The sequence below is a fragment of the Terrapene carolina genome, unplaced genomic scaffold, assembly GCF_002925995.2.
Source record: "Terrapene carolina triunguis isolate 2854851 unplaced genomic scaffold, T_m_triunguis-2.0 Scaffold130, whole genome shotgun sequence".
Taxonomy (NCBI): Eukaryota; Metazoa; Chordata; order Testudines; family Emydidae; genus Terrapene; species Terrapene triunguis.
In genome coordinates this window covers 23,262,841-23,275,061 of record NW_020664481.1, presented here as the reverse complement: position 1 = coordinate 23,275,061, position 12,221 = coordinate 23,262,841, and the positions used below count along the sequence as shown (strand labels likewise).

Genomic DNA, 12,221 nt, shown 5'->3' with positions numbered 1-12,221 from the left:
GAAATGCAACTTATTTAGAAAATTCTGAAATATCTGATACACAGTAAATTTCCAATTCTCCATACTAAATCCCTTGTGTAACACTAGAACTACAGTATAAAAAACAAAGCTCTGCTTTGTTGAGAAACTTAGTCTTCAGAATCCACACGAAAGAGAAGGTTGATTCAAGGTTTGGAGGCTGGTTTAGGTTGCACAAAGAATAGAAGAAAAGCTAGTGGGCAGAGTACACTGTACCTCTCAGCCCTCCTCCCACCCAACAGGTATTTGCACTGAAAGTCTCACTCAATCAGGATCCCATTAAAGAAATCTGGGTCCTCTCATTTGCGTATATGAATAAAGCAACAGGCTAGCAAAATCTTATTCAGGGGACTCAGAATAACCTCCAGGTCAATGCGAACACACAGCAGATTAGACTGGATAAGCATGCAAGGTATTGAAACGCCACTGAAAACCAAAATTATATCCAGCCCTTTGTCCTATTTTATCTACTATTCTATATAGGTTATTATACTGCCCTCATCACAGTAGTATCTGGAAGGTGCTCAGAATTGCATTAAGGGATGCGACTAACATCCGTCACATCTGGTTCATTCTGTCTCATCCTCTTCCCAGGGGGAGAATTCTGTGTGCAGTGGAGTGTTGTGATTTGGTAGGTTTTTAAAAAAAAATTTAAATGTCCATGCTGCTCAGTGCTGATGTTGGAGAAGGCAGGTCAAAGAAGTGCATCTTGCACTTGGAACGGAAGATGGTTTATGATGGTCCTTAGTTTCTATGGGAGTTTCTTTCACAATCTAGGATGGGCCTTCAGAAAAAGTACTATCTCCTGCACAGACTGACATCAACTGAGGGATGTGCAAATTCAGGATATCCTGCTTAAACTGTGAGGATAAGGGAGAGATACGAGTATATCTCATCAAACCAAAAGAAGGAAATGGGTAAAAAAGAAAACACTTTTAGGGGGTGGACCAGTTGCAGAACTGATTTCCTGTACCTAGGCATTCACAAGGCCCCATGCATATACACACTGCTCTTTGCTGCTCCATTGGAATCCATGCATCTGTCTTTATATTACATTAGCCAGTGCAGATTTATTTTTCAATGTCCATGACATAGTTTTATCATTTACTCTACTGTTAAAATCTTAGACGCTTTTCTTACAGAGTATAAAAAAATTAAGAAAATTAACTGTTTTTGTGAGTAAAGGAAATAACAAACCCTTGCTCCCCACGGGAGTGAGCAATGATTGCAGTTTGTTGCTTGGAAGAAGACTGCCCATTGTAAAATTTGTCTTGGGTAAACACTGGAAAACATTGGGCAGTGCAAACAGTTATGGTGGCTGAGTTTTCCATCAATTCAAAAAAAAAAAAAAAAAAAGCAACCACTCTTTTGTGTGTTTCTAAGTCACTGTTGTTTCTTTACATTCAAAACTGTAGATGTTTTGTAAGGGAGTAAAAGGCACAATTGTCTTGTAAAGCTAAATAGATCACTAGTTACTTTCAGTTGGAGAGTTCAGGTTTAATGGGATATCTCCTTGGAGACCCAGAGAGGACAGATAGGAAGCCATATTTTCAGATGGAATATAAAGAGCTGAACTTTCAGGTAGGTTTACAATGTTGCTCCCGAAGCCTGCTTCACGCTCAATGGGAAACTGCTGGGTGCATTCAAGAATGACAGCTTTCCCTAGGAATGCAGATAGAAAATGGAAAACATGGTTACTGACAGGCAAACTATTGGTCTTTATTAACTAAGCGCTGGATCCTAGGAAGTGTTGAATTCCAATAGGAATTGAGGGAGTTCAGGACTTTGCCGGAAGTGCTTGGAAACTTTCAGGATTGGAACTGGGACAGTCCAAAAGCCCATTAAAGTCAGTGGGAGTCTTTCCATTGGCTTCAGCTGACTTTGGATCATACTTCAATAGCTGAGGTGTGTGGGAATAAGGAAATGGAAAAAGAGGCAAATGGCCTGAGGCCTTTGAGGACTGGGTAAGAACAGCTGCTCCCCACCACTTATACATGTGCTTTCAGCTTTTTTCCACCTCCACTGCTGGAGGCACCCACCAGTTCCAATTTCTCCCTTATTTCACCCCTACTATCCTCACACTGCTACCTGTACAATAAGGACCTTGCAAAGAAGAGACTAGAATCACCAGGCCTTACCAGTACAGACATGCATGTTTCATGCAACATCACCTACAGTGCCAAGGAATTCTGTCTTCAATACATCTGTTTTTTAATGAATTTGTTGCTCATGGAAGCTCCTTGGCTGAGACTAAAGTCATTGGTCTATACCCAACCGCTTTGATACATGGTGGGGGACACTACCAGAAAACCAGAAGGCTCCGTTTAGAGCAGGGGAACATACGGTTTTAATACGTCCTAGCTAACGTATTTCAATTAACATATTTCACGCACCACTGGTCACCTAGCATGGGGTCCTGGCTGACCAACTAATACATTTTTAAAACCCTGTCTACACTAGGTCCTAAGTGGTGTTTTAAACACATTTTAAAAACCTCTTTCTACTCTAGACAGAGCGTAAGGCCTTGTTTACACGGGGAAGATTTTTCAATATAACATAAGGTGTGAATTTAAACCAATATAGTTATACTGGTATAGCCGCTCTATGTGGACACCGATTCTGTTCGAAGAGTGCCTTTACTTTGGTTTAACTTATGATATTAGGGAAGGAATTTAAACTAAATTGAAAAAAACGCCACTCTAATTCCAGAATATGAGTGTCCACATGAGGGGGTTATACTGGTATAATTATATCAATATACTTGCCCAGGCAGATAAGTCCTATGCTAGAAAGAAATGGTACAGAACAGACAGCAGTAATGCAAGCATCGTGACACTGCTGAACCAATGTGACTCAATCATAGTCTGGAAAGACCAGCTCCAGGGGTAAAACAGAACTTAATTTCCATACCCATTCAGACGTTGGCCTCTCTGCTGAGACTGCTAACAAGGGTTTAAATGAGTGGTATTTATTTTAAAAATAGGGACATATCTCTAGTAGATCAAGAGGACAAGGGAGATTGAGACTATCAACATTTCACCTAGGTCACCACATAGCAATTAGATGGCAATGAACAATCAAAAGGAGACTGGCTAGATTCTGACAGACACCATAGATGTTTGCAGTGTTATTGTAGCCCTGTTGGTTCCAGGATACTAGAGAGACAAGATGGGTAATATCTTTTATTGGACCAAATTCTGTTGGTGAGATAGAGAAGCTTACACAGAGCTCTTCTTCAGTTGGTCCAATAAAAGATATTACTTCACCCATCTCGTCTCTCTATCTTGTCCTGTTAGCAGGAATAGATAGAGGTTGGTCATATTTAAATCTTGGCACATCTCCAATACAGCCTGCTCCATATAGAAGCTATCTTAAACAGTTATTCTTAAAAAGATCATTGAGTAATAATCACTAAACTGAAACACAAAAGTTGCACTACTATAATAAGCCTCTGGTCTTCTAAAGGATCAGTACTGGACATTTCATCTAGCCATTAAAAATGCTTAACCATTAGTTTCATTACTGAATTCCCATTCCTGTGTTTGCATGAACAGCTATTGCTGGTACCTGAGCAGGTGGTGTTACAGTGAGGATTTAACGCTTTGGGAGTCGGCTCATTTACATTCTTCTCCAGATCCACTGTGAGTTGCTGCATCTTGATGCAAAAATACAAACTACAATGTACAATTATACAAAGACAGGGAGATGGTTAGAACTAGGCTGTTTGTGAAGATCAGTGCTTTATTCATATAGCAAATGATAACACATAGTATTTATACCAGTAATAGAATTTATCATCACTGTCCCCCTAGTCTGTTGGGCTGGCCTCTGTTCTAATAAGCAAAATTATGAACACAAGAGGAATTGTTAGTAAATTGCCATGCTCCAGTCTATGTAAACCTTAGGTTATCTCAGATTTGGCTTCCGCACCTGGAGAGCTACCCAGCACCAAATATGAGATGTCCTTGAGGAAGCTTTAAATAAAAAAATTACCTGTGGTTGCTTTCTCTCTCCTCTGCCTCTCCATTCCATGTGGAACATGGGGCCAACCTGTGATTGCTACTTACAGCCAATAGGGGTGGGAAAGTGGGATTACCTTGCCCAATCCCACTCTTTTCAGGCTAACTTTGGAAGGTGAAAAATGAGGGGTTAAAATTCCTGTGCAACCAAGCATGACTAGCTGGGTTCATAGAGCCAGCTGCTAAGATAACATCTCTTAATCACACTATACCATCTAACTAAGGGTCCTTATCTAAAGCCAAATACAACATGCCATCAAACGGAGGTTTTTCAAATGTCTAACTTAAAAAAAAAACAAAAAAACAAACAATTCCAAGAGTCCTCTCACATTTTCTAAGTTGCAAGGCTGGAAGGTGCCAAGAGAAGAGTTAAAGTTGTTGGAGGCCTAACTTTGAATTTCTTCTCTTTTGGAGCCATCCTGCGAGGTGAATAATGCCCTGTCAACTCCTACTGACTTCACTGCTCAGCAGCCACAGAACAGTAGATCGGGGAGTTTGATGTATCCCCGGATCTCTTCTATGTGGTTGAAGGTGCTTTGATTAGATTTTGTACTTGCTTGCACTGTCACTCTGGCCATAAAGCTGGTCATATGACTATATGCTCTTTTGTACGCTCAGGGCGTCACCCTAGGAGGCTGCCTGAGGTACTGGAAAATCCTGTTGAGCTGAAGGATTGAATTACTAAGTACACAGCCTTTTTCTGCATTTGGCTGAATGGAAGAAGCAACCTAGGAGTATCTGTTGGCCTTTGCTCTTATACAGAGTCCTCCATTTTGAAAGCAAGCTCCCACTCCTGTTGAGCCTTTGCATTACCAACTGGGCCTCCAGAGGCTCTATTTCCCTCCTGACAGCCAGGGGGAAAAATTTACCTCAGAAAATGGCCAATTATGAAAGAAAAAACAAAAGCCAGCCAACGACGTTGATGTTATGATGATGGAATATTGCCGCCTTAGCAGCACTGACACAGAGGAGCGAAATCCTGCCCTCTGGCTCTCTGAGGAGACAAAACAACCTGACTTACAACTCTGCAGATAAAACTTGTCTGGAGGGTGATATTGTAGCTCTGAAATGCTGCCCTTGGTCTCAAGTTAGGAGAAGAAACCCCAGTAGTGAAACCTAACATCCTCTGACTGTTACATTCCCATCTGTGTGTTATATTACTTTAGTGATATTAGCCCCAGTGTCAAATTCCAGTCTCATCCTGCCTAATCACATTCCCCCACAGTTTCAACTGTATATATACTCTTCATTTTCTTTCCTAAATGGTTGTGTTACATGGCTGTGTGCTTTTAAACAATGGCATTATTATACCCCAGGGAGGGCTGCATTTCACACATATATTTTGTGAAGCACTTTCACACACATGGCACTATATGCAGTTGAGATATTATTTTTCTTCCTTTTAGAATATGTTGTAATTAAATCAGTTTTCCAAACTAAAAGTTAATTAACAGTGGGTGAAGGGTCAACACAAAGACTGGTACTTGGGCAGCTGGTTTCAACTGAAGACCATATAAAAGGCAACTCAGATTCCAGCACATTGCATTTTCATTATCCCAACCAGTCCTCCAAATAAGCTCAGATTTCTTTTGAGTGGGAAATAGAGGTCCAAGTCTAGTTTGGGTCACATGTGAAGAGTATTGGTGCTCTCAGTTTCATCCCTGGTGAATGCTTACCCACTGGAAAATTCTCCTCCTCCTCCCCATAAAACAATTATTCATTCTCCACTAATGTACCAGCTCTGTTCACAAGAAACGCTGTTTCATATCTATAGTATTGTTTTCATAGAGACACAAATACGCATCCCTTACCGGTGAAAAATTGGCTTCCATGTCAGTCAGATTCCACTCACTCACTGAAAGATTTGGATTAAAGACCTATTGGAAATGAGACATTTATTTTCCTGATAGACAGTAAAACGATTCTACAATGGCTTTATGATTCATATTCTTTTCTGAAGGACTGTCCTAAGACTTTGTAGTTTAGGGCAAGATTTTCAGAAGAGGCCAGCATCCAGCTGCTCCCGACGTGACACTCAATTTAGGATGCTAAGCTCTTTTGAAAATCAGGCCATTAATACTACGTTCTGATTCACTCAGAGAGAGAAGAAAGAAGTTGTATTATTAGCAGAAAAACTCCTACCAAGGAACAATAATAAGAATAAACAATGATCACTGAATCTTTCCATTAAAGTCAAAGGAAGTCACAGGTTCTAGCACCTCTCAAGATTTGGCCCTGAGAGAATAAAGGTGTCCTATTTTGATCTCCCATTCTTAATTATCCAAACATGTTTATTATAAGGATAAATATGAAGCATCTAAGAGATCAACTCTTCCCTATATATGGAGCTATTTGAACACTGGAATAAAACAAAATATACAAGGTATGGATGAAACCCAATTGCCAATTTGCAATTTAAAATGTCCCAGGAGTTCCAGACAGGTGAAGACCTTGGTAGGGATAACGTAGCCTCGGCAGCACTTCTAAGAACTAGAAGAAAAGGTGAAGATGTAATAGGTCCAGACATAATCTAATTGGATGAGGTGGGACCATACAGGATGCAGAATACTATGAAAAATATTAACTGGATTACTAGAGAATAGTATTAAAACTATTTTTATGTAAGAGTGAGAGTGTTAAAACTATTTTAGATCTTATGACCTTGTCTGAGCCAAATGGATTGTGTTGTGTGATCCCAGGGTACAAGACCTAAGTATATTTGCCTTCACAAGAAATGAAAATGCATGACAAAGTCTGAAGCTGCTCCAATTTACTGTTACGAGAATACCCTACAGAGGAGATGTCTGTATATACATAGATAGTTAATAGATAAGATGCCAGTAGAGGGTGCTCAAGAATATGCTACATTGTTCACAGTTTTTCTAGGAACAATCAAAGTGATTGTCACACTCAAAAGTGTGCTCTTCACACTCACATCCAAAACGCTGGCAGGTTCCAGATTATACTGCTGGCTCCTCAGCAGCAGTTGCAGGCCTTCTAAACTCAAATCAGCGCCATCCATTGGGTCAGAAATTTCTGTTCTGAGGAAAGAGAAAAGGAAAAGGTGTCATCGATATGAAAGAGACACGTTTATATAGAAAATACAATGTATTCACTTCCCAAGGTAAAGCATGTGCCCAAATTTTACCTGGCAAACCCTACGGGCCATACTCAGCCCTAGGTTATACCAGCTTTTATGGACCAACCCCAGGAGCATGACCCACCAGAATGGGGAGAAGACTATTGTGACACGAAGCAGTGGAGCCTGCTGTATGCTTTGTAAGGGGCCCATGTGTCTGGGAATATATTAATTGGTCACAGCTTCTCCGTGGCTCCCAAAGACTGGGCTCCTATGGGGTCTCTGGCAGAATTAAAGCTACCCTCCCTGGAGGAAATTCTGAGGGAGGAGCAGGTGGTTATCCCTCTCTCCCCTCCTCCCCCTCCCCCCGGATGGATCCCCTCTAGATCTGAAGTCGGAACATTGCACACCTTTCTATACCAGGCTCAGTTAATCTGATCCAAGAAGCTTTAACTCCTGTGATTAAATGGCATTTAGGGAAAGAGCCCATTATAGAAAGAGTTTTACAAGCTAACAGAAGAGTGACACCCTGCTAGGGAGGGAATCGTAAAAAGCAGCCAAAAATCAGGAACTGCTTCACTCCACACCTGCCCTTCTATCTTCTCTTTCCCTTTAGATGATCCCCCTCCTAATTATCCTCTCCCTCCAAAAAAATCATGGCATTTACATGACATTGGCTACCATCACATTGTTCACTCTGCTGGTGTCTTCTACTCCTTCCCCCACCGTGAGTGCCTGTCTTGTCTGTTTAGATTGTAAGCTCTTCAGGGCAGAGACCGTCTGTGTTTGAACAGGGCCTACCAGAATGAAGCCCCATTCTTGGTCAGCTCTCAGGCACCAATAAACATGATTTGTAAGAATAATAATAATATAGCTGATGAATTATTATTAACCCTTATGCAAAAGTTCTGTAGAATACAATAGGGTTTAAAATCAACAGGGTTCTAGAGAAATCACTCTACAAACCTACAACATGTAAAAGAACATGAGTTCTTTTTATAGACATTTGTAATTATCCTATAGAATTCTATAGCAGGGATTTGATTTCCTATTAAATTCTATAAAATTGTGTTTCCCCGCACCATTTTCTCTTAAATTCTATCAGACTTTTCCATAAGAGACCATACAGAAAGTTCCAGGTTTGCAGCCATTCCTGCCCTGTCAGCAGGCGCCATAAACAAGATTTCCATGGATGCCACCATAAACAGATGCCCGAACCCTTATATGGTCACCTTTGAAAAAAAAAAAACAAAAAAAACAGCCTGAATTATTAGTTTGTGTCAGTGTGCCCATGTGTATACCATATAAAAGGGAAGACAGATAGACTGCAATATATTCTAATTAGAGGGAAAATGAACCAAACAGATTACAAGAGGGAACAAAATTCCAGTAGTGAGTTGAAATAAGGGGACATTCTACATAGCAAGAAAGCACATAGACCAAATGGCATAATTAGGTTAGGTATACATTTTGTGGCAGGCAAAAAATATTGAGAGGAATGATAGAATAGTTCTGGCTCTAAAATGTCTTCATTGTACATTGTATCTACATTGTAGAGTAGACTCATGCATCATTAGGGTCTGAGCAGTGGAGTTATACTACAATCTTTACCGATATTTAAGAGGGTAAACATCTTCACTGAAAACATTCTGAGCCAAATTCTAACCTTGATTTTATATTGGTGGCTAATGTAATCTCCAACGGCAGCCTTATCTGAGAGCTAATCTGGGACTATACATTAAGAGGAACTATGGAGTTGGCAGGATGTGTTAAAATGTGATCAATACAAGGACAGGGTGAGTGTCCTCAGAGGTATCAGGTTTTATGTAGACCCTTGTTTGCAGCAGTGGGTCCGATTTCTCTCTCTGAGGCTCCACTGAAGTCAGCGAGTTACAACTGGGATTCGCTTAACCTTCTCTCTTCCCCTTTCCCATGAGAGTTTTCATCCAGCCCAACATGTGGTAAGAACTTTCTTCTCTGGGGCTGCCCAAGTCTTCTCAGATTCACTCAAAACCCCTGTGCCTTTCTGTTCATTTCTTACTGCTCTGTCTACCATGTGGTGGTCAGATGTGACAGGCAAGGCAGTTCTCCTGCTGGTTGGACATGCTTTGTGTTTCCCGACATATCATCCTTGCAGCTGAGATTCAAGCCAGAGACCCTTATGGACCATATACAGCAGCTCTTTCAAGAGAGCTACGCAGGATGTCCCCTCTGGCTGAGCCAGGAAGAGTTATGCTAAAATGCCTTCTCAGCAGGGTACCGGTCTCTGTGTATCTTACAGGCCCTAGTATATTTATCTGCAATGGCTCCAAGATTCTCAGTGATCCTTTAGAGTTCAGGAGCAGAACTGCATTTGTCTATACCTGGACCTCTTGTGTTCATTAACACACAGCTCTTTGTTCTCCATCCCCATTAACAATTTGGCTTGTCACTTCATTGTTTCAAAATGTGTTTCAAAACCCAGTTATTTATCATGTAAAAACTACTTTTGAGTAACAGTGCCTAGATTTTAATAATCTCTTCCAAATAAAGGATAAAAGACCAATGAATAAATCTTTGGTCCCTTGCATGACAGGCTTGAGTTTTAGTCAAAGATGGTCAGGAATTAAAACACTCAGTCTGCCTGAAGACTTGTGGCTACCCACAAACACACTCTGAGGCAAGAGTCAGTGGATGAAGTGATCTTCCCAAAAACATATGGGCTGAGAGCATGGTATCCAAAGAAATAACCTGAATAATGACCTAGGTTGGATCAGTTATTGACTTGTGAGCATTGACTTGTGTGCCAGAGCATGAAGAGAGATTCCCGGCCATCAGGAATGTGATAGGTGAGGAGATGAAAGGAGTGCAAACTGAAGGGGGAAGAACCCACATGAGTTCACGGAGCTGGAGAAGGGAGGAAAAAAAGAGGAGGACATAACTGGCAGCTCTTTGCTAATGAAACATTCTTCCCGTGATCTAAACCTGTGTCTGATGGAGGTTTCTTGTCCTCTCTTATCAGATATATTCCCTAGTATGACACAAGAGGATACAATGGGCACAGCATGCTGTGTGAAGCCAGTGCCATGTTCCACTGGTTTTAGCACTGTACGCTGGCCCTTAAGCCCTTTGCAGCATGGAACTTGCATCACTACAAATGTTATTAGCAGACATGATGTTAGCCAGCCACAAGCCACGTGTAATTGGGTTGCCACCTCTGAGGTACAAAAAAAAACCAGGCCATCCGGGATAATCCTGAGCCCATCAAACTGGACAGCCGGCAGCGTGTACTGAGCTGCCTTACAGTTCTCCCAGGATAATCCTGGGAAAACCTGGACAGGTGGCAACCCTCATGTGCAATGCAGTTGAATGTGCATAGCTGCTGTCCTCCCCTCACCTGTCTAGAGGTGCCCTTCTGCCTCTTCTTTCGGGTTGCTGTGAACTTGCAGACTGTGGCGCCCCGCAGCTCCCTTTGCCTTCTAAAACAGACTGAACCATTGCAACTGGTAACACAGGGGGTTCAGCACAGGCACTACAGCCAGGCAGAGAGACATCTGGCTCAGATGTGGCTTTCACTCCAGGGCTAACTGGTTCTTCCTTGATCAGCATGTGGCATTTTCCCCTGAACCAAAGAAAAGTTTCAGCACCACACTCACACATACGTGCACCAAGGGCTTTGCTATTCGCATGAATAGGAAGGGCAGTAGTGGCAAAGGGGCTGTTTCTGCTTTTGATCCAACTACCATGCAGTGTTTATCCCCCACTGCGGCCAGTTGCACACATGATCTCTGTCTACACCCAAGTTTAATATTTTAATTTTGGGCCTACTGAAGTCAGTAGAAAGCCTCCCATTGACTTCAGTGGGCTTCGGAATAAGGACCGGCTTTTCTCAGAGATTTTTCCTTCTTGTGCATGCACATGGCTCTTCTTATTTCCTCTGCCAGGAGAAAATGGGGTGGCCTCTTTTAATCAGCAAGAACTGTCAAAGGCACAACCACATGCAACACGTGCTGTGCCAGAAGGAAAACACCAACTGGGAAGTCTTAGCTTTCAACTGTTAGATCAAGGGAAGGGCACTGACATTTCATTTAACCTCACACACATGGGGGAAATACTACAGGGCAACCACCCTGGTGGTCCTGACCAGGGCTGCCACCCTGGCTATGCGTTTTTTTCTGTGAGACTGTGTGTTTTACATTTCAGTTCTATATCAGACACTGAGACCACACCGCTACATGGATTAAAGGAATCCTGGATTATGCTGGAGTCTGCTGCGTTATTGATATTGTGTTAACCTCCCATCTGGAATGCTGCTGCTACTGCATGTTACCTAGAAGCAAGCGTGATCAAGGTGCAGCACATTTCCTGGAGATGTAGGACCAGCTAGAAGGAATTCTTGGTTCAACGTGCACGAGAGGGCCATTAACATCAGCGGGTCATTAATCTCCAGGGCGTGTCCTGCATTAAGGTTGTTATTAATTATAATAATTATTATTATTGTTATTATAGTTGAAAATAGGCATATTGGGCCAAATTTTCTGCTGGCATAATTCCATTCACTTCAACAGAGTTATGCCAGAGGTGAATATGTCCCATCAGGTATTTTACATATGCGGAGAAGGTGGCATCCATATGGTATATCTATTTATCATGCTCTTTGGACCACCTCACCTGCACTCTGCCCATATCCTCAGCACTCAGTCTAACATTCCCACCCCCTGGGAAGCTTCAAACAATAGCCCTGTTTCTTTAAATTAACCTGCCAGAGAAATATTTCCCTCTTCTCCTCCCTACTGTGTAACTTCCTCCAATCTAACCTCCGTCTGAGGCCCAGGATGTGGGCAAGATTCAGACACAGCCCAAAGACAGGTTTTCTATAAGTAAAAGTGTCCCTGTTCATTATCTTGCGGCCCTGCAGGATTAGAAACAGAGGTGTAGGTTTTCAAAACTGACTAAAGGATTGAGACACCCATTCTCATTAAAATTCCCACTAGGTCATCCAAATCCCATAGCTGCCTTGAAAGTCTCAGACAGAAACGTTATCCCATTGGGAATGGAAGATTTCCCCTTATCCAATGGGACCAGCCTTCATTTCTAGCCCTTAAAGGATATAAGCCATTAGACTT

General features: G+C 41.9%; 1 protein-coding gene across 1 annotated transcript in view; it reads right to left on the bottom strand.

Annotated features, from left to right (window-relative positions):
• Positions 1 to 549: 549 nt before the first annotated feature.
• HSF4 (heat shock transcription factor 4) overlaps positions 550 to 12,221 on the bottom strand; it is a 34,266-nt gene continuing 22,594 nt past the window's right edge. The window contains exons 9-13 of the mRNA XM_026652872.2: positions 10,493 to 10,717; positions 6,973 to 7,078; positions 5,849 to 5,914; positions 3,586 to 3,673; positions 550 to 1,680 (exon numbers count right to left, since the gene is read on the bottom strand). Of these exons, the coding sequence (XP_026508657.1) occupies positions 1,487 to 1,680; positions 3,586 to 3,673; positions 5,849 to 5,914; positions 6,973 to 7,078; positions 10,493 to 10,717 (679 nt within the window). The 3' untranslated portion in view covers positions 550 to 1,486. The remainder of the gene's footprint in view (positions 1,681 to 3,585; positions 3,674 to 5,848; positions 5,915 to 6,972; positions 7,079 to 10,492; positions 10,718 to 12,221) is intronic.